This window comes from Limulus polyphemus, unplaced genomic scaffold, assembly GCF_000517525.1.
Source record: "Limulus polyphemus unplaced genomic scaffold, Limulus_polyphemus-2.1.2 Scaffold77, whole genome shotgun sequence".
NCBI classification, from domain to species: Eukaryota; Metazoa; Arthropoda; class Merostomata; order Xiphosura; family Limulidae; genus Limulus; species Limulus polyphemus.
In genome coordinates, this window is record NW_013665687.1 from 1,222,212 (window position 1) to 1,249,494 (window position 27,283).

General features: G+C 33.1%; 1 protein-coding gene across 2 annotated transcripts in view; it reads left to right on the plus strand.

Moving 5' to 3' along the window:
• Positions 1–27,283, plus strand: part of LOC106467219 (probable phospholipid-transporting ATPase IF) — an 82,173-nt gene that overhangs the window by 3,910 nt on the left and 50,980 nt on the right. For both annotated transcript variants that reach the window (XR_002612454.1, XM_013927550.2), the window contains exons 2-7: positions 7,895–8,023; positions 9,349–9,438; positions 12,079–12,267; positions 16,476–16,604; positions 17,565–17,719; positions 22,500–22,564. Coding sequence is in view for 1 of the 2 variants with exons in the window: in XM_013927550.2 (XP_013783004.1) it covers positions 7,895–8,023; positions 9,349–9,438; positions 12,079–12,267; positions 16,476–16,604; positions 17,565–17,719; positions 22,500–22,564 (757 nt within the window). In the remaining variant the exon portion in view is untranslated. The remainder of the gene's footprint in view (positions 1–7,894; positions 8,024–9,348; positions 9,439–12,078; positions 12,268–16,475; positions 16,605–17,564; positions 17,720–22,499; positions 22,565–27,283) is intronic.

Genomic DNA, 27,283 nt, shown 5'->3' on the forward strand with positions numbered 1-27,283 from the left:
CTGGAAAGTAACCACAGTATCAGCACTTCTATATAATTTTTTTGATAAAAGAGTTAGCACAAAGGATCACATATAAAGTGTAATGGACTTAAAATAAGACCCAAAACTCGAGCGCTTTTGAATAGTTAACCATTCTTCTTGTTCTCCTGAAGAAGAATAGTCAACTATTCGAAAGCGCTTGAGTATTGGGTCTTATTTTAAGTCTATAGCACTTTCATATAGATCAGGTATATGAATAAATTTATAATAGAAACTAGAGCCTAAATTCAAAGAAGATACCTCGCCTCCTCACACCAAATTGCTGTATTCCTTGTTTTTTTAAGAGATTTGCATACCACTAGCTCTGGGCTAACTCCCACCTAAATTCATGTGTTTAACATGAACTTCACTAGTGCATGATGATGCCAACATTCAACAATAGCCCTCCACCAGAGTCTGTGACATCTAGGTCTCACTGTCTGTGGTCAACATGACAGTCACTATTTTAGGTTCTTTCATGCATACTAGGCCTCCTACTCCTATCTTTTCAACCAATCATTCTTTCTAGTTTCAATGTAATCAGGTTGATGGTTACTTGACTTACTATTTACATCATCAATATGGAAGAATATCCTCACTTTTCCTTGATATGATTTCACAGGTATGTTATTTTCTTTCTTTTTCCCCTTTCACCTGCCTTTTGGGTCTGTGCAGTCCTTCTAGTCTGCTTGACTGTTTTATCCTGACTTATGTCTGTTATTCATACCATTCTTTGATTCTCATTTTGTACTCACTACTCCCTGTTTGGGGAGTGAACCCCTTAACTTCTGTTTTCATTTATTGTGCCCACCTTTTGTACTTTTGTTTTTCTTACCATTCTCTTACATTACCTCTTTCTACCTTCTAACTGAGGCATCTCAGTGTGCTCCAGGGGAGTATTTTCTGCAGTGGTTTGTTCTTTTTTTTTGCTCTGTGTTGACCTGTAATTCTTCTTATCTATGCCTCCTTTCTTGGTTCATCTGCTGTTGGGATGAGTTGCTCTCATACCAAGTGCATGTTTCTCTCACACTGATATCTGTAATCTGACTCAGGCTACATTTCTTTGTCCAGAAATCTGTGGTGGTGTTTTTGACCCACTGGAGAACCAAACTATTGTGGTCTGACATCAGTCCTCATTGTGTACTTTGGTTTCTTGTCTTTCTCATCCTTGATGTTGCATCTGTTCTTAGGCCTGCTAAATCTGCTTTCTATCTTCCTGGCCTTCTACTTCCTGACCTCTCACTGCCCAGTGTCAGGATTGTTGCTCATCTTGTTGGCAACTGCCCTGTCAGTTATGGCTGTGTGGGGGCCCATCTGTCTTTCTTTGCCATTCTTCGACTTCCATTTTTGTCCATAAGATAGATTATTTAGGCTCTTACCTGCAGCCTGTGTCTCCACTTCACTTCTCCTCTTCTTTTCCCTTTTGTCTTTCTGTTTCCTTTTCTCCTTCTTCTCTTCCCCTTTGTTTTCAATGTCTTAACGATGTGGTCTCAGATTTCTTGGCCGACAATGACATAGAGTGGGTATATAATCTTACATCTGGGTTTACTCTTGTTTTTTATGTTCCCAAGATGACCGGGTTCCATGTCCAGTTTTTAACCAGTCATCTTTCTACTGGTTTCTTATCTTCTCTCAGTCCTTTATGGGAGAGGGGGGTATATTTTCTCTCCTTGGACTGTGGATGACCATGGCTGACAATTTGGACACCTTTTTACACCTCCTGTCATCATGTTCTCCAAACATTTTTTTTTGTTTTGTTTATAGGGATTGGGTCTTCCAGTACTATAATCTTCTTTTTGGTTTTTGCATCTGCTCTTTCATTCTTTCCTTGATTCATAGGGAAATTTGCCCAACTTATTCTCAGTTTCGAACTGGACTTCCTATTTTACATGGATAATTGGATTCTCCTTGCCCCCTTCTCTCACACTTGCATTCTTCTGCAGGTGTCTGCTTGGCTGGGCTGGCTTTTCTCACCTTCCAAGCCTTTTCTAATGCCAACCCTACATTTAATACACCCAGGTGTGTTTTTCTGTTCTCATCTCAGCCTTCACCACTTCACTTACAAGTGATAGACTATATTGTCCCTTCAGTTTGTTTTTTTCCTTTTCACCCTGCACACAAAGTTCTTTTACTTTTGGAACTTCTGCCTTATTTTCTACCAATTATTCTTATGGGCCATACTTATATGTGTCTCATTCAGTAGTAGTTGCTGAACTGGTGGTGGCCTTCTCAGGATCTGTTGTCCTTGATTTTATGCCTACTTTACTCTCTTCTCATTTTTATTTTGGTTGCTCATTTGTGCCAATACCTTTTCATGGTCCATAGGGCATTTTCCCATTTCCTTCCTATTCTCATGGATCAGTTAGTCAGGAATCATTCCATCTATTTCATGAGTGTTGTTTATTTCAACTGTCAAAGGGGTACACATATCAGGACTCTTTGCTTCCATACATTGGACCTGCTATTTTTTTTTCCAATCAGGTTCATCTTGTAATCTAGTCATATGCCCAGGGATGCTCTGAACTCGATGGTTTGCCTCTATTGCTCTAACAGGGTTCTTTCCATCTCCATCTCTTCACCATCTGCTTTTGTTACATTTACTGTCAGTTGGGTATGCCTCTCTTTTCATAGATTCTACAAGGTGTTTGGTGTTGCCTCCCAGGGTATGCTTATTTCCCAGAATCTGCATCAGGCCAGCAGTAAGGGAAAGTGCTCAACCCATCCACCTTGGCTCTTCCACTGTCCACTTGGAGATGGGGTGTTCTGCTAGAGGTGTCATTGTGGTGTTAAATTTTATTCACTTGTCTAACTCAAACCATACAATTTCCATGAAATATCTTAGAGAAAACTTGCACCAGGGAATGACTGTCCACTTCTTTGGATCACATTTGCTTGCTTTGTGATCAACCGATGCACTGTCTCCAGTAAAAGACGTTTCCAGCTGATGATTTGATTGAGATCCAAGCACTTCTCTGGACTTCCCCAACATGAATTCTCCCCACTCCTCTTCTTTAAGTGAAGCATGAGAGACCCTTGCCACTTACCAGTTTCTAGATGCTGGGGTGGTGGACCGTCGTTCAAAGAATGACTTTCATGACAATCAACAGTCGGATTCGCTCCTCCCCGTTCTGGATCGGACCCCAATACCTCTATCCACTTTACTCAGACACAGTTCTTTGGCTAACCCTAAACACTTTCCTACGTTACCCTTTTTTTTATTCACCTTTTATCTGAGGCTTTCTGTCATTCCCCTGGGGGTTTTTGGCAGATGCTTATATCCTCCTTCTCTCCACATTGTTATGCCTATTCTCTTCCCTCCTTTATCTCAAAGCATGGTTCCTTTGTTGTTAGGACTTTTTGGATAGGGATGTTCTATTCACTCCTGTGTATATTTCCACTATTTTTTTGTATGACCTGTGCATGGCTACATTTCTGTGATAAACAGTTCTTGGTAATCTTCCCAACTCATTCTAGTCCAGAGTGAAATCTACATGTTTACATAAATTGCTATCCACATATTTGTCTCAACCCTTCCCAGCTCTAGTCCCTGTATCTAGTCCCCCTCCTTCCTCTCCCTTGCATGTTTCCTTCTGATGGGTTGCTTTGTCATGACATGCTATTGGTCACTGTCCCATGGAGTCAGTTCCCTTTGGGGCCAGATTGCTTTGTTTTACAAGGATATGGGAATGTTTACATAGATACTTGGGTTCTTTGGGTCTTATCGGACAGACTCACCATTCACTTCCTCTCCCATCCTCCCTTATTGCCTTTTCCCATTTCCTTCCCTTTCCATCAGGATCCAGTCTCCAACAGCATCTTTCTATGCCTTGACAGTTCAGGAACTTCTCCTCAAGGGCTCTATAGAAGTAGTACTTCCTGTTCTACCATATTTCTATTCTTGTCTCTTTGTAGTTCCCAAAAAAAACCCAGGGATTGGAGTCCTGTTATTGACCTCTCCAGCTTGAATCATTATATGGAGGTTATTCAGTTCATTATAGAGTCCAACCTGTCTCTTTGATCCTGGTCTTTGGATGACGAATATTGACTTGTCCTATGCTTACTTTTACATCCCCATTGCCTTATCATCCCATTATTATCTTTGCTTTGTCTACGAAAAATGTGTATATCAGTTCTGAACTCTTTCCATTTGGGCTCACTTAAGCCCTATATTTTTTGTTGAGTGGGCAAGTCCTTTGCCTTTTCTCCATTCACATGGGCTTTGTTTCCACCAGTACATGGATGACTATCTCCTTCTAGTTCCATCATTTTTAAATTCTTCCACCCACACACATGTCCTCAGGGAATCTGTTTGGGATGGCTAGTTAAGGTGGAGTAATTAGTTCTCACCCCAACACAATGCGTTCTTCATCTTGGGGTGTGCTTCAATTCCTGTCTCAGTTGAGCCCAACCTTCTCCCCTTCAACTGCATTCAATGAAGCTTCTGTTTCAGAAGGCACTGTCTTCACATTTCCTCCCTGTGCGGGAGGTTTTTTCTCTTTTGGGGATTTGGGCTTCCTTAGAGGCCCATATTTCCCTTAACCATGCTCACATGTGGTCTTTTGAATGGGTTCTTCACAATCAGTGGAAACTTACCATGAATCTTCTGGATTACCTGATAACCCTTCAAGCTGATTTTGCCTGGGGGTTGAACAGGGACAAAATCATGACTGGTGTCCTTCTCCATGACTGGATGTACTCCTTTTTACAGATGCCTCTGCCGGGATGTGTGTGTGTGTGTGTGGGGGGGGTATATTGCAATGTCTAAGCCATTCTGGGCTGTTGTTCTTTAGTCGAGTCAAATCTCCATATCAGTCTTCTGGAGCTCCTCAATGTTTGCCAGGCAATGGATCATTTTCTGCCAGCTATGAAAGGTACAATGGTAACCATCCATTCCAACAACTCTACTGTTGTCTCTTATATCACCCAGCAAGGGAGCAATTTCTTCCTGTACCTGTATTTTCACACTTTGGACCTACTGTTCTGGGCTTGCAGCCATCACATTTGTTTGCTGTCTTGTCATATCTTGATTGTTCTCAATGTTGTCATGGATCATTTGTCCAATTCTGACAAGATTCTCCCTATGGAGTGGTCCCTAGACCCATAGATAATTAGGTGGCTATGCTCTCAGTTTGGCAAGCCCAGCTGGATGCTTTTGCCATTCCCTTGAATGTCAAACTTCCTCTGTTTTGGTCGGCTGTTGCACGTCCTTTGGCTTTGGTGATAGATGGTCTAAGTCGGGATTGGAAGGAACTTTGCATTTATGCCTATCCCCCACCTGTCTTCTTCCCTTTCAGTTATCCAAACCACTCTGTTTTGAGTTCTTCTTGTGGATCTGTTCTGGCATACTCATCTGTGGCTCCCATTACTTCTACCTCTCCAGGTGTCACCACTGTTACCTCTTCCTCTCTTCCCATCTCTCTTCTGTTAACCTCATTTGGTAGTGCTTCATCTGTCCATTCTCACACTCTGGTTTCACATATGGCTATTGTCCAGTCCCTTGCATGAGGTACCAGACTTTCCACCTGAGTAGCATCCCCTTCTTTCTCACTTGGTCTGTCCCCTCTTCCATCTCAGTATACTAGCTTAAATAACGTATTTTTTCACCACTTGTCTCTCTGTTGTGGGTTCATCCCTTCTTCACCTTCCATCTCTCACCTCTCCACATTTTTTTAACCCAGCTCTTCAACAATGGTCTGTCTGTTTCAACCATTGCTGGTTATAGAGCGGCATTATCCTCTACCCTTCGTTTTTCCCATTTGCATCGTGTTTTTTACTTCTCTTATTATTTCACATTTGTTTTGGTCCTTTCATTTCCATTGTCCTCCTCACCATACATCTTTATCGGATTGGGATCTTAATGTTGTTCTTCATGCCCTATCCCTTCCTCCTTTTGAACCATTGACTTCCTGTTGAAAACCTATTTTCTCCTCCTATTAGCCTGTGGATATCGAAGATCGGATATGTTTGCCCTTGATGTCTCTTGCATCCTTTATTGCAGCACCTATGTGTTCGTTTTTCTGACCGTTCCTTTCTCCTTAAGATTGTCTGCTGCTTGTGAGAGTAATGTCACCTTTATCCCTACTTCCTTGCCTTTGATTTCCTCTATCTATTCCTTTTTTGATCTGGATTGCCTGCTGTGTCCATTCAGGGCTTAATGGTGTTATGTGACTTGCATGGTTCCCTTCTGTAGCTCTCATTCCAGATTGTTTATTCATTGGAATCCTTCTGTTTCCCCTGACCTTTTTCCTGTCACCTTTTTTGTATCTCTTCACATCAGATCCAGCACCTCACAACTTCCTTGGCTGTTCATTTTCATCATCCTTTGTAGATCATCCAGGCCAGCATGTGGACTGCTCATCCCACATTTGTATCCCATTATTAATCCCATGAATTAATTCATTAATCACCACATAATTAGTCAAAAATATGCCAAAAAATGAAATGTTGTCATGAACAAAAATATGTGTGCACTCCAAAAGAGATTTAAATAGCACTCTTGAGCCTTTTAAGTGTGTTACAGGTCAGGACATAGTGCAGACATTCCGAAACAACTTTTCAACTCTTTCAACTGTACAAAGGATAAAAGATATTTGGTAGTAATAAATGTTTATTTTTCTTTATGTTTCAAGGCCAAGTAGATAATATGTGTTAAAATACCAAAAGAATATTTATTAATTAACATATATTCACCACTTAAAACTTTTTAAACACTAACTTTATAATGTAGTAATAGTAGGTCTATTTGTAGTATAATTTAATACATAAATACAACGTAAGGCTTAGCTGAAACAGCATCATTCATTCATCATTCTAGGCTGTGTTTGCCCACTGAAAGGTGTAGCCCTCCGCCATAGACATCCAAGTCTGTGTATCTACCGCTTTCCTCGGCCATGTGATGCCCTCTTTCTCTAAGATGTCATTGTGCCATCTTTTGTCTGGTCTACGTCTTGTTCTCTTCCCTCTGTGGGGCTGCCATTAAGCAGTTCTTTTCATCCATCCAATTTTTAAATGAGCGATATATCCGGCCCATTTCCATTTTGATTCTGCAATATACTTGCAGATGGCTCTTACCCCGGTATTTTTTCTGATCTCTGGGCACAGAAGTTTATCCTGGAGCTTGATCTTTAGCATCTTTCTTTCCATTGCTCTTGGTGTTGTCTGCAATCTTAAGTTAAGCTGTTTATGAGTGTCCAAGTTTGACATCCATATGTCAAGGTTGGGAAATGTTGGTTGAATACTCTTGTTTTAAGGGTTATTGGTAGTTTAGCATCATGAAAGATCTCTCGGTACTTTCCAAAGCAGCTCTTATTCTAATACTTATTTCCTCTTTTGTTGTAATTTTCAAGTAGGTTGTTTGTCCAAGGTATTTATAATTGTTCACTCTCTCAATGGTTTCATTTTCTAATTTGATTTCATTAACTGAAACACCACTTGGTAAATTTTATTTTGCTTTTGGCTAGAACTCAGTGTCTTAAAACTTCTGAATTAAGCTATTTTACTGTTATGTCATCAAAGTTATAAAAAAATAAAGATTAAAAAAACATTCATAAGCACCATAGTTGACCTAATAACAATCATGTGATAGTTTTGTTTCTAAGCAACGATGTATGTTGTTGAGCATTACCAAAAAGGAAGTGTGAAAGCATTCTCGACAGAGTGACAAAGGGAATAAGCCTTTTATTCTTAGTGATATTATATTTACAAAGAAATTGGAAACAAAGAACCTAATATATATATGTATATTGTTTTTATTTTGTAGATCATACAAGTCACAGCTTAGAATAGTAAGTTTTGAATATTTCTTTAATTTTACTTATCTTGCATTGACTGGGGATAATTAGTAGATATTTTAAAGCTTATTTTTCTCTCACTCCAGAAAGCCTCGAGTCGAAAATCTTTCTCTCAGTCTAGATTAGTTTATGTTGGACACAAGCACCCACCTGGCAGTGAAGATGAAGTTGAAGTTGAAGAAAGATTTCCTGATAATACCATAGTTACTTCAAAGGTATTATTTGAAGACCTGTCACAGAATAACATTTGTATTTTGACATATGTATTTAATTTCTTATGTAATATTTTCTGCATTTGTAGACTTTGAACAAAACTCAGGATATAATTTAGATTGTTTCTTATAGAACCTTAAAAATGTTTTTCAAAATTATGCAATTTTTAGGGAAACATTTGTTTTGTTTTTTCTAAATTAGACACAAATGGATCCATTTGGAAAGACAACTTGTATTATTTCTTTCAGTCCATCAAAAATATAAGAAGTCACTTATAATAGTCTCATTAATTAAAAGATGGAGTCATGAGTTCAAGGAGCTGTTACAAAGACACATTGCAAATTAAATGACTCATTTAAAGTTAATGCCAAATATATTATTAGGAGAAACTAAATACCTATGCACTTAACAGGTAACATATCCCAGCTATGTTGCTGAAATTATAATTGGCAGTGTGGCACCTAGCCTATTTCAACAGAGTCAAATTTTCCTGATTCATTATGCTTTTAGTTTTTAACATTTGCTGCTTGTGGTTTTAATTGATCACCTTTATAAGGAACAACAAAAAATAACTTGCAGTATATATAATTTTTATTGCAGTGAAAGGTTATCATATTCTATGCTATACTACCATAGTGAATTATTCAGGTCTGGAAATGCTAAGTTGGTTCTACACCTCGAAACATATTGGAATATCTTTTTAGTTTGTAAACTGTTCAAAGTTTTAGAGATTTATATATAGTCTGTGTCAAACACTGATGAACTCGGTTATTGATGTAAGCTTATGATGCAGATATTGATATAAACTTATGATGTGGGTAATATGCATACATGTAAGAGTATTGTTTTCATGTTAAAAGCTGTGTGTCAGATCAAGATGTCCTTTTACATGTTGTTTTATTTAATTGACAAATCTTCAGTACAAAGAAGATGAATGCTAAAATTGTAACTGAAATTAAATAAAAAAAAAGTGAAGTAAACAAAAGCAATGTGGAAGAAAAATGTTATGTTTTGATATATGTGTGTGTTGAAGAATATGCACAATTTGTAAATAATATGTACATCTTATGAGTAAGGATAATATATTAAGATTATATGTCATATCAATACTTATAAAGAAAACTTACTTATTATGAGTTCACAAGCTATTTATTTGAATTGTTATTATTAGCAAACTTCATTTGGAAAACATGAAATTTGTTATTATATTTGTAAAGAAATTTATTACCCCTAGAACTTATTACAAAAAATTTTTAATAGTTGACATTTACTTGTTTTTGGTTGTAATTATCAATCTTAATTGATTTGATTTTTTTTACTTTTTAAGTACACAATATGGAACTTCATTCCAAAGAATCTTTATGAGCAGTTTCGAAGAATAGCTAACTTCTATTTCCTGTGTATTGCAGTTATTCAAGTAAGTGAATTAACATTTTTTGTGTAATATAAGTGTATCTATCTATATATATATATGTCTGTCCACTTATATACATCTGTACTGTAATGATGAGATATACACTTTCATGATTTGAAGGTCATTTATTATGTTTTAACTCTCCAGCTATGAGGTCGGTTGCATCGATCGACCTTGTAACCATTTCGTACTTGTTATAGTTTCCATACAGTAACTTTCAACACAGTATTTGTATCTTCTTTGGCAAACATTTAGTAAACATTACAACTCTTTTGTACACGAAAAATCTGATTTTTTAATAAAGTATTTGTGCTAAAGATTTGTCCAGGGATATATATAGCCTTTTTTTACTAGCCTGGGTGCAAAGTGATTTCCTCATTAAGATTAAAAATGCTTTTCTTTGTCTCAAAAATCTCAGTTTTCATTTATGTAATCTCTAAAACCACCTAAGAAAATTTCAAACTGTTTTTAGTAAAATTTTCTATTTTATCTGTTATTTTCTCTACCCTAACTCTATATAAGGTTGGTCAAATTGACCAACCTTGTAACCACCAAAACAAAATTTAAATATATCTAAATGATCCATTTTTTTCTTTTTAGAATGGCTTCAACTTGCAATGTGAAACTACATTTGCTTATGTTAAATAGCTTTAAACTCGTAATAATATACATTTATTTATATTTAAATTTTATTGTTTTATCTGCATACAGCTCACATAATGCTAACAAATTGCATTACTCGTGAGTGTATCTTGTGAACATTTTTTATTACACTGTTATTTTTATTATTTATTTTACACAATCTAACCTAATAGGTTTCCTGTTTTTACATTTTAATTACATTTATAATAAATAAATAAATAAAGATTATACATGAAAAACAAGAAATAAAGTACTTATATGGGTCTTCTTTTTTGTTGCTGTCAGCTGTCAATGACACTTAACCCTACTTTTTATATTAATGATAGTACTGCACTAAATAATTTTTATTTAATTAAATGAAGCACCAAAGAACACAGAATAATAATATGTAAAAAGCAGACAATGTCCCATAATTATCACAATTTTTCTAGCTTTCAAACTATGTGACAAGATAACTTAAAAACTCATCTAAACTTCTTGATGTGTTTCACTTGGGAATAAAGCTTGAACTGAAAGCAAAATTGACAATTATATGTACAAAAAACAATGCAATATAATAAGTAATTTGAAAGAGTAAAACCTTGGCTTTCTGTTGGTTATACATTATGTACTATTGAGTGTCAGTGCGAACTGTTGGCAATTTCTGAAGAAGAGGATGTGACAGGTGGGCATGGGAAGAAGGGTCTAATTGTCTATTTCATAGCTCTTTAAGCAAATAAGATTGAAGGCTATAACAATTATGCTTTACCTGAGTGATGACAGCATTAAGTAATTTATGTTAAATTTTATACTTCTTGGAGTGTTGGTAAATAAATTAGAGAAGAGGGGATGCCTAGAGATGGGAAATTAAGGTTTTTTTTTTAATATTGCCTTATAAAATGACAAACTTACAACTTATATACTATTAAAATATGGATTATTAGCTATATTTCTATTCTATACTTATTGGTATGCCATGAAATGAAAGTAGTTTTATTTAAATTTTGAATGTAACTGACTAAAACCTTGTGACATGCTCAGAAAAAGATACCCATGGAGAGAGAGTTAATAGAAGTTGAAATAAAAGTTAAAATACAGTTTTAAATTACTAAAAAAACAGACATAAAGCTCCATAAAATTTATATTTATATGTATACACATGTGTGTGTTGTTTTTAATATTGTAGTGTTAGAATATTTGGTAGTATAGCATAAATATTCTGTCTTTCACTCTTGCCTCTTAAAATTAGTTATTTTTATTGATAGGAATATTAAGAATGTTGCTGTTACTTTTTGTAAGACTAATTTTATCTCATTTGGAGAATTATTTTTAGTTTGGGTTTTATTTTTAAAACAATACTGGTCTTTTGGAAAAAATGTACAGAACCACAAGAAATGACACTTTATTTCATTTTTTTGGAGTATAAAATGAATTTAATACAGTTGTACTTATTTTGTTATAGAATAAAACTAAAAGTGATTCAGTTCTGCTATTTAAGTTTGTGAGGTGATTGCAAAATCTCTTTCTTCCCTTCCATTTACTTTTAGATATTCAGAATTGGTAATGATAATTCCAATTTTAGGAATAAAGAGTCTTGAGAAAATTGAGCCAAATTTGTTCTTTGTCAAATTATTTGGTGTGTGCTGTTTTTTTTTTATTATTTCCTGGATAGGTGTGCATAAGTGGGTGCAAAATGTTACGTTGTTTAAGTGGTTGGTATTTCTTGTTTAGACATTGAGTGAGCAGGTTGTCACTTGGATGTTCTTTATGTTCTAAAATGCTAAAGTCATTTTAATGAAGTGTCTTTACAGACTTCACACTCATACTTTTTAAAGTAAATGGGCGTAGTGATTTAAAAAATATACAATTTGTTGAAGAGGGCAGTGTTTGACTCACTAGGTATAGTTATATCTGCCAAGTATTTAACCATATAGAAGATACCACTTCTACATTAAAGTGTGTATCTCTGCTTAGTCTGTTTCCAACTAAATTCTAATAATTTACCTTTTGTTTCTTTTACAGCTAAGTATAAATAGTCCTGTCAGCCCACTTACCAGTCTAGCTCCACTCATATTTGTGGTTACTATTACTGCTGTTAAACAAGGTTATGAAGATTGGTTGAGACACAAAGCTGATCGTATAGTGAATCACATGCATGTTCGAGTTATCAGAAATGGAAAAATAACCAGGACTAGGTCTCAAGACATCAAGGTAACTACATTAAATGTTATATGTATATGTGTGTAATTGTTGTAGGAAGTTCTCTTATTTTTACTAAGATATTATTGGTGTTTGTGCTACATATGCATAAAATTTCTTTTCTGTTTCTTGACTGTGGGTAATGTTTAAGCTTGCACAAACACAGTAAATAAGATTTTGCATGTAAATGTATGAAGTCAATGCTGTCCTAAGGATATTGAGGGCCCTGGGCAAAGTGTGAATTGGGGCCACGTGCACAAAGGTCACACTTAAAAAATACAAATACGAACATCACAATATTTTTATTGAACATTCAAAAGTTTTTATTGAGTGTCTGCATATATTAGCTACCACAAAGTATGAAGACAAACATTTATCTACAGTTTTATACGTGTCTCTTTCTTGTTTTTTTATTTGCAAAGTCACAAATAATATAATCAAAATCAAGTTCATGAAGCATATCTGATTCGATTGACATTAAGGAGAGAGCATTCAATCTTGGTTGAAACATGCATATGCAGAGCTCATTCTTAATAACTTTCATCTTTGAAAAATATCTTTCACCTTTGCATTTATGACCATCATTGATAGGAATAGAACTAAAGCAATTTCAATGTTAGGGAATGTTGCTTCCAGTTTGTTCCGCTTTAATGTTGCATAAATACTGGAAGATTATTTAACTTCTTCCTTTGATATGTAATGCTTGAATTGCTGGTACTCAGATATAATTTCTTGTTTCTCCAAATATATGTTATAAATTAAGGCAAGCTTTTCACAATTCTCAGTAGATTCAGGAGAGCCCAGATCATTAAGTTTCTGGAAGAATCCAAAATCATTTTTGATTTATTTATGTGCTTCATTTCTTTTTTCTAAATTTGAAGTCAGTGAGTCAGTGGTTGGTAAGTATGTTTCAATCTTGAATTTAAGACTACCTTGAAGACTGGTGTCACTAGCAGGTTTTTCAAAAGAATTGATGTTTACTAATGTCACTGTAGTCACAATTGGCACATTTTGTTTTTGCTTTGCACTCATTCTTCAAATGGTAATAATGACTGAAGAATATGGACAGCAACAGATAAGTTTAAATCCTTTTTTTGCAGAATTTTACTTGTTTTATTAAAATGGGTAAAAATATCTTTCCATAAAATTGTCAAGAAAACTACCTCAAACTTGTTCATTTTCTTATTGAGATTTTCAGCTTCACGTGTATTGTCTCTTGTTTGAGTAGTATCATTGATCAAGGAATCAAGAGTTGTCTGAATCTGATCATAGCTGTCATTTAAATTTCCCTTACCAGCATTTCCATGTTTTTTGATGTGCTCTTTGAGGAATGGACCAAAATTGCTCAGCAACTTTAATGCTCCAAAATAATTGCCATTGTGCTGTGAACCTGTGGTTTCATTACTTCCACGAAATGCCAAACCTCTTGTTGCCAAGAATTTCATAACAGCAGTAACTCTTTTGTCACTCTTTGTTGAGCTGTTTCAATAATACTGAGTACATTTGTCCAAGTTTCTTTTCTTTTAATGATTGCAGTAAATAAGCTTACACTTTCGATGTTCAGGGCCGCTTTCATGTTCAGAAATTCGACTGTCTGCATGCTTCCAATCATCAAAACCTGTTGTTGTTGTAGAAAAAGTTGAATTTGTGCTAGAAAATAGCTGCACACAAAACAGTAGACTGAACTAGTTGACAGTGAATATAATAACAATTATTGATGAACAAATTTGCCATTATGCAATTCGTGTTTAAAAGAAGAATGTGACAAATACCTTTTGTGGGCTTTGTAAATTCATTTGGAATTCTTGAAATCACAATCATAATTCTGGCATGATGAAGGACCATTACTAACCAAAAAAAAATGTAGTTCATTACTAATAGGATGCCATAATGCAAGATGAATTAATGGATTTGTTTTAGTAGAAGCTCTTGTTGTCAACTGTGGTGCTTCTGACATTACCTTGTGTTGATAATGATCTGCACCTTCAACAGATAATGAAGCAGTAATGTTGTCATCATTATCTTTTTCACTGGGGATAAAACTTGTTGAGCCCACAGATGCAGATGATGGCAGGACTGATTGTACAATATTTTGCACTTGAAGAAATGAAGTCAATCCTACTATAATGGACATAGCATGTTCATATGTATCTATCTATGTATGTGACCAAAATAATAAATACAGTGTGGCACTATCTATTGAATGGCACCACAAAGAAAAATCCATAAAAATACACTTTGGGTATTCAAGATTTAGACAATTAGGAAAGTAACTATGGTATATACAACAACTATTTCTTTATCACAGAACACAGTTTTAAATAAAAGTACTCTCCTCACAACATGACTGTACATGAGGGTTTGATTACATCTTTATTGATGTAATTTGTAAATATAGTACGAAAAAAATGGAGTTCTCAAAAAAACTTATTTTTTCAATAAATGGTACCACTTTTAATATATAAAACATAACAGTTTATATCAGCACAATCTGAACACTTTTCCCATGCAGTACTTCCCATAAAAATTCTTTTTTAGAAAAATGTTCACTTTTTCTAAATTTGTGTGAAGGAGGGTGACATTTCTGCTAGTTTGGTAATTTAGATGGTTTTTTTTCAATGCTTATTTTCATTTTTCAGTAACAATATGATAGGACCACTTATTCATTCTAACAATATACTGGGGTAACCACAGAAATAATTATATTTCATAAAAGATAAAATTTTACAAGCAAAAAATGAATATGGAATGAAATGAATATTATAAAAGAGTGGAGAAAATGGCAAATGTGTGGCTGCTAACTGATATTACCTAAGTCAGGTTACAGAAACATTAAAAAATATGCAATTTCAGCAGTGGTTAAGATGTAAAAACATGAGGTTTTATTGGGTATAATAGAAATCTACAAAACGATAGCTTATATCTCAGTATAAATACAAAATGCAGAAATTAATCATCTTCCTGAGAATTTGGCTCGGACAGTGGAAACAAACACAGTTTAGCACATCACTTGAATTAATTATATTTTGGATGGGGGGGGGGGGCCTGGGCTACAGCACATGCTTTAAGATGGCACTGTATGAAGTAACAAAGCAAAGAACTAAACTAGTGTTTGTAACCTATAAACATGGTCCTATAGCATGATGAAGTTGTTGGTGTAAACTAAAAACATGCTCCTAAAGTACTACAACATACTGAAATTGTCTGCATAAACTATAAACATATTCCTACAGCATGTTCATATTGTGTATGTAAACTATAAACTTACCCTTATAGCAGGTTGAAATTGTGTGTGTAAGCTATAAACTTACCCTTATAGCAGGTTGAAATTGTGTGTGTAAGCTATAAACTTACCCTTATAGCAGGTTGAAATTGTGTGTGTAAACTAAAAACACACTTTTGCAGCATATTAAAGTTATGGAGTAAACTATTAACATACTTCTACAGCATATTCAAATTGTGTGTGTAAGCTATAAACTTACCCTTATATCAGGTTGAAATTGTGTGTGTAAACTAAAAACACACTTTTGCAGCATATTAAAGTTATGGAGTAAACTATTAACATACTTCTACAGCATATTCAAATTGTGTGTGTAAACTATAAAGAAACTGTGAGGAAAACTATTAACATGCCCCTACAGCATATTGATACTGTGTGTTTATACTTTAAATGTACCTTTACAGCATGTTAAAATTGTGTGTGTAAACTGTAAATGTAGTCTTACAGTATGTTGAAATTGTGTGTGAACTATAACTGTACTCTTACAGTATGTTAAAATTGATGTCAATTTCAGTTTTAAAGAACAGACACACATTAGTAAAAATGTTACCTGCTAACATGTTACTTACAATAATAATTCCTTTTAGCTGTGTTTATGTTATAACTGTAAAATCTAAAAATCAAATACTGTTTACAGTGAATCAGAAATTTACAAGTAACATGACAATATGACCAAAGCGAGCAAAAGGAGATGCTCAAAAAGCAAAATGGGCCTTTCATTTAAATTTATAAATATTTTGGTAAAGTCGAACTATATATGTAACCATGAAAATAACATTTTAACATGAATACCATTCTAGGCATAATTTGATTTTTGGTGGCTTTCATTTTGTATTGATAAAAAGTATCAAAATTCATTCAAATCAGAACAGCAATTTTTCGTTTGACTTTGTAGTGACATTTTCATGATGTATTCAAATGAATATGTGTCTTTAATTAGGTAGGAGATATTGTTAAGGTGAAATCTGATGAGGAGTTTCCTTGTGATCTTGTAATGCTATCTTCTAGCAATACAGAGGGAGTTTGTTACATCACAACAGCTAACCTTGATGGAGAAACCAATCTCAAAGTAAATGTGGTTGTTAAACTATTTTTCTGTCACTTGTAAGGTTTTATTTTCCATAGATGTTTATGTAAACAAAGAAACATAGAATGATTGAAAATAGAGAAAATTGCTTCAACATAAAGGTGGGAAGCATAAAGTAAAAAGGTACACTTAATATATACTGTTTTTAAACTTAACAATTTACCGATTGATCAGAAAGGGGTTCTTGTAATCAAAGGAAATGTGTTCTCTGTTTTATTCTATTAAAATCTTGTTTGAAGTATGGGTATGTACTGTAGTGTAATAACATCTATTGTTATTTAACTTAATTATATTTGTATTCAACTGCATTTGTAATTTGGTAATTTTTTCTTTTTCTGGGTGCACATACATTTCTTAGTGCTGACCTAACTTACATGTCTAATTACCAGAATGTTAATGTTACATTGATGTGTAAGGAGTATTCATGAGTGTCACAATCTAAAGTTTATAAACATCGAGCAGCCAGTGATGTGTGTTAATCTTTCACACAAGTAACTTTGTCATTCCATCCTAATTAATAAGTGAAAAAATTGTGAGAAGCTCATTTTATGGTTAAACTTACTTGTGAAGAATCAAGGTTTTGTTAGTTGAAAAGGCTAGTGTTAATTTTTGCTTCATGCTGTTGGTATTCATAATTTGAAGTATGTCCTAAAATGGAAGAACCTTAGTGATGCTGTATTCTAAAAATCAAATGATCTATAGATATGAAGAAGTAATTTATTTTAAATAAATATTTGATTTTTTCAAAACAGAACTTTAGTAGAGTAACTTTCTGCTAACATGGCATTATTTTTTGATTGATGAAATCTGTTTTTCTTGTTGCATGACATTTTTTCTAAAATTTATTAAATATATTTCTATAGATTGTGTAATGATTGCATGATATCTAATGGATTTAGGTTTTTAACTGTTGTAGGAATTTTTTGTTTTTTTTCAATCTAGGTTCATGAGTGCCTTCCAGAAACTCGAGATTACCAGACAGCAGAGAGTTTCAGCAGCTTTTGTGCTTCCATTGAGTGTGAAGAACCAACAGCAAACCTTTATACATTTATTGGAAGAATGACATGCTACAAAAATATACAAGAAACTAGTATTGGGTGAGTTTTTCTAAATATTGTTTCTGCTGAGTGTTTTTGGTGGAATGAAAATTGTTAGATATGTAAAAAATGAAATGTTTATAGAGTAATTTATGTCATGGCTATAATTTTTCTAAACTTTTACTTATTATATCTGCTTTATTTTAAACTTATTGCTATCTATTTCAGGATGCATTTTAGCAGAAAATGCAACATGTTTGTATTTTTTATGAAAAGAGCTTGGTGGTTTACCTTTTCATGATGACAGGCCTGATGAAATAATCCGGCTAATTTTAAGATTTGTGATAATAATTGTAGTTACTGAATTTGGATCTTGTATGTAAATAGAAAGTGGCTGATTGTGGCCCAGCAGTTAGTTGCCAGACTGTGGAGCTGAGGTTCTATGGTTCTGTCCCATTAGCAACAAAAAACATCAAAAATATCTCCATATATTTTGATGCTATGGTTACATTATAAGAATGACAACCAAATCTCATTATTTGGTTTAATAAGAACTAGTAATGGGTGTTGTTGGATAGCTTCTCCCTAGCCTGTTACTTCAAAATTACAATCAGTTACTTCAGATACCTCTTGTATAGCTTTTCACACACTCCAACAAACAAATGAACAGAAAAAGTAGTATAGAAATAGGTGTATTACATGATTTCTATAACCCAATACTTAGACTCATTCAGTTGTTCCTTACCTGCCAGGTACAACTGAGTAACACTAAACAACACCTTTAATATTCATTTATATGAAAATATGAAAGGTGCTGTCCCTAAATTATATATTGTAACATTTAAACATAATCCATTGTCAGGAAAGTTAGGTTTAGATTTTGATTTGTATAATTTTTTTTTATTTGGGATTACAGAAAGACATAAAAGTTCTCTAAAATAACAGAAGGTAATGAAAACCCTGTGTTAAAACTTGTTTTCCTTATTAGTACATGGTAAAGTAGTTAAAAGGAATTGAACATATATATTACTTTCATTATATTTTATTTTATTAACAAATGAGAAAAAACAGTTATTCTATTACTCATATTCCACAATTTTTTAAAGCATTTTTGGAGATATATTGTGGATTATTATGTTCTGCTATAACTACAATGAGTACAATCTTTGACATACAACATTTATGGCTTAAACATTCTTTCACTAGCAGTATAGAGTTTTGTCATTAGTATTCTGTAGTTTATTAATGTCAAAGCTGTATAAAAGGCAGTTTAACATATCCAGCTATAAGCCTAATGCTTTGCCAGCTTTTCCATTTAAACCATACTCACATTCACTTACAAACCTGATCCAGATGTAGCTCAGGTTGTAAAATAATGTGATTATCTTCTTCCTAACATAAATTTTATTTGCATGAGTTAAAAATATTGATGTTTCAGGATTAAATTTAACTTGAGCTATAGTTAGGCTAAAAACAAGTAATTTTAACATTATCAGTTATCAATAAGTTATTTTTATAGCTGGCTTTAAGTTCAACAGAAGGATTAGGTTGTTTAATAAGGTAAATGATCTATTTGAATACCAAGTTAAGTAATCTTAATCTTTGACTGCAAAAATAGTAGAAAAAAAAAAGAAAAGGAATATAAACATAAACAAAAAATTTAAGGACAACAAAGGACCTGCTAGTCCACTACCCTGTTAAATAAATAAAATTGTCTTGGGTAAAAATAGCTCAGGTTCTGCCAAAATTTATACTTTTATCCCTAAGTTCAACTATTCTCACCCTTCAAATAAGAAAAAAAGATGATGCATCAACACTGTCACTTCTCTTAACCTTCTTAACTATCTCAATCAGATCCTCTCTAATACTTTATTTCTTTCAAGAGAAAATTTTTTTATAAATCTTAGTTTGTTCTTGTATGACAACCTTTCCATCACAGGTATCATTGTAGTAGCCTTCCTCTAAATCCTTTAACAATTCAGTGACCTTACTAAGGTAAGGAGCCCAACTGAAAACATTACTCTAGATGTGGTTCTAACCAATGACCTATACGATGAAATTATAACCTCTTTAAACTTTTATCCAATATTTGTGTTAGGTACAATCTAAAATCCTATTTGCTGTACTACTAGCAATGACACATTGCTTGGATAGTTTAAAAGATTGATCAACTAGAACACCAAGATCCTTTTTTCCATACTAACACTGTTAAGATTATTCTCACCATTTTATACTTATAATTCAAATTATGATAACCCATGTGCTTTATCTTGCATTTATTATAATTAAAAGCTGTATGCAATTTTATCACCCAACTTATCTAAATACTCTTGTAAAGCAGCAGCAGCATCCTCACAGCTGGCAACACTGAAAACTATAATATTATCAGCAAATTTAAATACTTTATTGACCACTTTTCTATGCAGTGAGCCAACTTATCCCCCACACCTATAGATATAATTTTTTAACAAAATTTTTATGTGGCACCTTGCCAAATGTTTACTGAAAATCCAGATATACCAAATTCACACCCGTGCCCTCGAAAAGGTTATGAAAGCAATATTTTCCCCTAGTGAAACCATGTTGGCTACCCAACAGAATTTTATACTTTCATTAAATGACTTTGCAAAGAATCTTTTATAAGACTTTCAAAATCCTTTCCCATCACTGATGTAAGAGTAATGGGCCTTTAATTAGTGGAGCAATTTTATTACCTTCTTTGAAAGGAGGAATAACATTAGCCAACTTCCAATCTTATGGAACTTTCCCACTATCAATGGATTCATGATGGGGAAAACGAAGTCTAATAATGAAGATGTAGATGATTGATAAAACATAAAGCATTTTATTTACAAGATTTGAATATTTCGGAATAACTTATTCTATCTTCAGCGTAAACTGAAAATTGTGTTACAAAAATAATTATAACTGAAATTATAATATGATAACATAATCACTGGTTTACTTAGTTATTAAGAGAAGCAGCAAATGTGAGTTGTTAAGAGTCGGTAGTCTTTAGCTATGAGCAGACATTCTTTAATGTAGAGTTAAAGGTCTGAAGATCCTGTGGTAATGAGAGTAACTGAGAAATCATTAAATGAAATATTGTGACCTGTGGTTTCAGAATGTGAACAAATGGGTTTAAGTAGTGGACAGTTGGTTCTGTTAGATACTCCTAAATGTTCACAGACTCTAGTTTCTAAGTGCCATTTTGTTTTGCCAATGCATGTGACCTTACAGTCACTACACGTATATTTATACACAAGCCATGAATGTAGAAGCTTAGGTACTTGATCTTTGTACTGAAATAAGTGTTTAATGTGGAGGCTAGGTCTGTATATTATTCCAAGCTGAATTTGAGGGTATAAGTTTTTTATTAGGGAAGAGAGTTGTTTTTTAATTTGTAGGGATTGCAAACCCACTATTCATGAACTTACAAAAAATAGAAGTAAGTATCTCCAATACTCAACCTCTTTCAAAATCCCATGGAAAATATTATCTGGTCCAAGAGTGTTATAATTCTTTAAACTCCTCCTTTTTTTTTTTTAAGTAAGCTCAGAATGAAAGTAATCATCTTGTTCAGTATTGTTTTTATCTAGCAACTATTTAGGATGAGGAATATTGCTTGAATTTTCATTATTAGAAATTGAAGAAAAAGTAGAATTTAATAACCCAGCCGTCTCATAATCGTCATATATGAGCCTTTCTGTATCATCCCTCATAGATCATTTACCCATTCCTAACATTTTGCTTACCCTTAATGTATTTTTACATTTTCAGCCAACCTTTTATTCATATACCCCTTTTTGATTTCCTAATATCCTATTTGACCAACTCTTTTGATCTTTTTTAATCCTCTTTTATCATCGTAGTCAGTTTAAACTTCTGAAATTTATAATACTTTACTTTCACTTTATCCTTTATACTCTTTGTTAGCCAACATGGATTTTTTACTTGCAGCCACCATTTTTTCCATGAGGAACATTTCTATTTGGAATATGTAAAAATGTATTCTTAACTATTTTCCACATTTGATTAGTATCTCCACTTGCCCAATTCACAACAGATAATTCTTGTTGCATCCTTTTACAATTTGATTCTTTTGACATTTCTAACCAAAATCTCATTATTCCTGATTTCCATATGCAGTAAAACATCAAACTTAATTTAACAAAGATCACTTGTTCCAAGATTTTTCTCAACCTCAACATCTCGACCATTTTTTCTAACAAACCTAAAATAGAATTGATCCTAGTTGGTTTCCTGACCAGTTGGTAAAGAAAACTGTCCTGAATGGTTTCTAAAAATTAGTCTCCCTTTTGATTTGACTGTGACAAATTATGTGTTACAACAAATAACCGTGTATTTCTTTTATGTTTCAATGTTTTGTAGAACAGCTAGTTTGTGTGGTTATGAAAATGGCTTACTGATGTTAGAATATAAGTAGATGTTAGTTTAGAAAAAGTTAAGAAGGGACTGGTTTAAACCAAGTTCTGGTTTTAGATGTTGTACTCTGAGTGAGTTTTTGATATGTGGAAATTGTTCATCAGTAGCACTGTTGATGCTTAGAACCATTTGAAGCATCATTCAACCAATCATTTTTTCACTTTTGCCAAAAAATATAAGTGATATTTACAATACTAGTTTGGTTCATAGTGTGCCAGAAATGGTAATGGCGATCTTAATTGATTTTTACTTATGATGTTGCTTTTGAAAAATAAAATTTTTCCTCACTAGTTCATGTAAGGCAAATGTTTTATAGAAGTAAAGTTACTTATTTGTAAAATAAATTTAAAAAGTTACTTATTTTACTTGTGTGTGTGTGTGTTTTTTTGTTTAGCTCTTTAGGGCCAGTACATTTGTTATTGAAGGGAGCCAGACTTAAAAACACAAACTTTGTATACGGTAAGTACATGCCTTTGTTGTGATAATTTCTCATCTACTTACATTAGTGTGGTAGCAAAGAATATTTAATTTTTTTTCTTTTACTGGTTGTAAAAAAGGTGCCAGAACTTAAATCCTATTAAGGCATTAATAAACGTTTTGTAGTAACTTATTATATGTTATGCATTCATGTACCGTTCTTCCTTCAGCACTGTGATATTGCACATTATACTGTATGTTTAACAGTGAGTTCAATAATTACCAGTTTCATGCATATTTTAGGTTTAGGTGTTTTAACTTTTTGTTTTTAACTAGTTTTGTTCATTTACTTTGTATTTTATATTCATACCATAATTAAAGTTGTGCACGTGTTTGTTGTAGTGCCATAGGTACACAGTTACGTCATCATTATGGTAGGCAATTGCACTGTTAATTGCTATAAAACACCATCTATGGTCAAAATGTATTTTAAACCTGTGCCTTACAATAAAGAAAAAAAAACAACAGCAAAAACATGAAACAAAATGTGCCACTACTGCTTATCTTACATATGTATACCGTAAAAAATATGTATGAAGATTTGGGCAAGTTGTGTTGCTGTTATTGTAACATTTTTGCTGTTGAAGCCCACTTGCAGAGCAGTTGAAAGACAGATGAAGTTGCCAAATACAATGGAGAAGACATTACATTCAACATTCAAAACAATAAGCACTAAAACAGTCACTGCAGAAGAAAGTGTAAAAGGTATGTCAATATCTGTCCTATTGCATTTGGTTTGAAGAATAAAGGAAAAGGAAAATAGATATAACTAAAAAAAACTTGTTCAATCTATATTTTATATTTAGGTCTAGACCTATTTCTGTATCAAGGCCTAGTTTTTCTTGAGTTAGATCTATGTCCATTACATGTGTACTAACAGAAAATTATTGAGATTTAAAGTTTCAAGCAGTCTTTATCAAACATTTGATTTTGTGTTTGTTATATAAGAAAAATGTTTTACTGATATGCAAAGCTATATAATTGCTCAAATCAAATTATTGTGTATTTAGGACTAGCTGATGTTAGACTAAAATATATAGGCATATATCTGTGTTTAAGCTAAAAAAGTATGTTAATGAATTATGTAGATTTTTTTCCATTACTCACCAATTAAAATTAATAAATAATAATAAATTATTCATAACTCAATTTAATATAAATATTTCTAGGTTTGCCATGAATGGGTAAAAGATTGTTCAGTGATAAAACTACCACTGTCAGCAGATGAAAATCCAGTATTACGAGTATTTTTACAGTACACTTCAAAGCCACATCAACTAAAAAAAAGAGGTTTTGGCAATCAAGGGTATAGCTGTCATTTATGATGAAATACCTGATGTGGATGGATGTTGTATTCTAAATTTTCTTGTAGCAACTATTGTAGTAAACAGTTAAAACAAAATTTACATCTTATTTGTATGATAGTGTATTCTGTGACACTGAAAATGTAGCACAATGTCAGTGGTTGTAGTGGAGGTTTCTTCCAGTGTTATATAGCTTAAACAAGTTATGATATTTGATACTGACAGTGCAGCTTATATGAAGAAATCGTATGAGTCAGCATCATATACTTGATTTACATAATCTTGCTCATGTTTATGAATTTATTAAGAGAAACATTCAGAAAAACATTTACACAAATAAATCATATCACCAGATCCAGTTTCAATACAATTTAACTTATGGTTATGCCCGTTAAAATACTATGAAATGTACTTTCATTTATATGAAGAATTTATTGCAGCAGAAGTAACAGATTGGTACCAACTTCTATTGCTTCATTAAAAAATAATACTACAAGATAAGGAACTTTTCCCAGAGGAAAATTCAGAGCTTGACATGCTCCAAATTTTAAAGTTACACATAACTTGTATAATTGTCTAAAATATTTGTTTATGAATTCATCAGTCAGTATGATACTAAGACATAAATCATGCTCAGAATATTTTGAAGAAACTGAGGTTTTAAATCTTGCCTCTCATATAGACACACTTAAGCTGATAATAAAAGCTCATGAAAAGAAACATGAGAAAGTATATGACCTAAGATGGTAAAACAACAACTGAATTCTTAAAAGCAGTATAAGTATTTTGACACTTTATGCATGTGGCGTATTTGTTTGGAACATTTTCTGGAATCATTTGTTAGTGATATTTTAGTAGTTCTAAAATATATTAATTCATTGTGAAAATCATCTAACACAACACTCAAACTTATGTAAAAACTGATTTTGTCTAGCAGATATTATTCTTCTGATTGTATTTTAACCAGAACACATCCCTATTTTGAGAGTATTGATTATTTTTTACAAATGTTTATTTCAATGCTGAACCTTAACATTATGTTGATTGTCAGTTTTGTGAGACCGACTAAATAAATAATTATGTAACTTCAAGAATTTGCATATTATGATTTTTTAATGACTTGAAAACATAAAATACAAGCTGTGATTTCACATAATCATGAGCTTATACAAACTTCATAATTTCTCAAAAAGAAATTTTTGTCTTAATTTATCACCATATAATTTTTTCATTGAATTGAAAGAATTCTGAAAGTAATTACAGTAAACAAAGGTATTGCATTTTATTACAACATTCTGATATGTCATAAATGTGAAATTGTAATTTGATGTATTGTGTCACTGTAATTTTTTTTCACATCTGTTTTTTGCTCAATAAACTGTTTGTCTTTATCTGTTGTTTTTTTTTATTTATAACACTTATAACATAACCTCTAAAGTATGACATAGAATTTATGACTGAACAATATTTTATTAATAAGTCTACTAATGATGTGGATAATTTTAATGGGAAAGTTAATCTTTTTGGAATGGATTGCTTACACTTAAAGAAGACAGGAGCTAGCATGTTAGCAAGGGCTATCAACTCAGCTGTAGTGGTAGATTTAAACTAGGGCTAGACAGAGGTGAGGGCTATGATATTAGTAAAATATGAAATACAATTGACAGGAAAACATGTACAACAGGCATAAAACATAAACGTATTTTCAAATCTATGATTAATTGTTACTATTGTAATGCTAGGAATATTAGAAATAAAATTGATGAGTTCAAACCAGTTGCGGAAACTTAGGATTTTGATATTATGGGTATCACTGAGACTTGGTTGGATTTGAGCAATTTTGATGAGAAATTTTTTTTTGAAATACCAGGCTGCAGATTATTTGCTAGAGATAGGGTATTGCAAAAAGGGGGAGGAGTAGCTTGATATGTGAGGAGTGAATGGCATTCTGTTGAGTTAGAGCATATTAAAGAAAATAGCACTGAGGTTGAGTCAGTTTGAGTTAATGTTAGTGGATATAAAGGGAAAAGTCTTGTAATTCGGATTTGTTATAGACCACCAGGTCAGAATATAGAAGTTAATGAAAGATTGTATAATGAGATCAGAATAGTAGCTGAAAAAGATGTTGTTTTTATGGGAGATTTTAATTTCAGGGGTATTGTTCCCTGCAGAAAAAATAGGGCAACAGAGCAGAATAAGCCAGTATGGTTTAGTAAGGGTTGAAGAGTTCATATTGGTGATAAATATAATAACTTCAAGAAATTTAAACTTGCTGGAAGTAATAAGGACTTGGAGAACTATAGGAAATCAAGAGAGCTGGTTAAAAAGGAAGTTAAAAGGGCAAAAACTGTATGTGAAAGAGGGTTGGCTGAGAGAGTTAATTCAAACAATAAGGAGTTCTTTGGGTATGTTATGGATTAAGCAAAATGTCAGGATCGAGATTGGGCTTCTTAAAAATGATAGTGGGGAGCTGATCTCAGAAGATTATGAGTTGGGAGACTAATCAAATTACATATTCTCTGCATATTTTACGAAGGAAGACACAAGTATTATGTCTCAACCAGAGAACTTAATGTATGTGGAAAATATTGATGTAAAAGATATCATTTTAAGTTCTGAAATTGTAAGAGAAAAGTTGAGAAACCTAAAAATTGATAAATCCCCTGAACCAGACAACTTTAATCCAAGAGTTTTAAAGGAACTTAAAATATTTTATTTCTGAACTGCTAGCTAATATTTTTTATACGCCATTGAGTAGTGGATGAGTATTAGAAGATTGGAAGTTGGCTAATGTTAATCCAATATTTAAAGGAGGTGATAAACATTGTTCAGGCAATTATAGGCCAGTTAGTCTTACATCAGTAGTTGGTAAAGATGCATTGCAGAGTCACTTAAAGCAGTTTGATATAGTGTCAAAGAGCCAGCATGGTTTCACTAAGGGAAAATCTTAGTTAACAAATTTTCTTACATTCTTTGAGGATGTTACTACAAGAGTTGATGAAAGAAATACAGTGGATTTTGTTTACCTTGATTTTCAGGAAGCGTTTGATAAGATGCCTCACAAAATACTTGTTACAAAATTTAAATCTGTGGGTGTGGGAGAAATGTTATTAAATTGTATAGAAATAGAAAATTGGCTGGAGAGTAGAAAGCAGAGATTAATAATAAATGAAGTTAGATCTGACTGGATCACAGTTACAAGTGGTGTGCCTCAGGGCTCTGTGCTGGGTCCTCTGATGTTTGTGATTTATGTTAATGATACTGACTCTGGAATGACTAACAAAATATTGAAGTTTGCAAATGACAAACTTTTTGGGGTGGCTAACTGTATCAAAGAAGATATAGACTTACAGGGAGATTTAGATCATTTGATGCATGAGGCCAATATGTGGCAAAT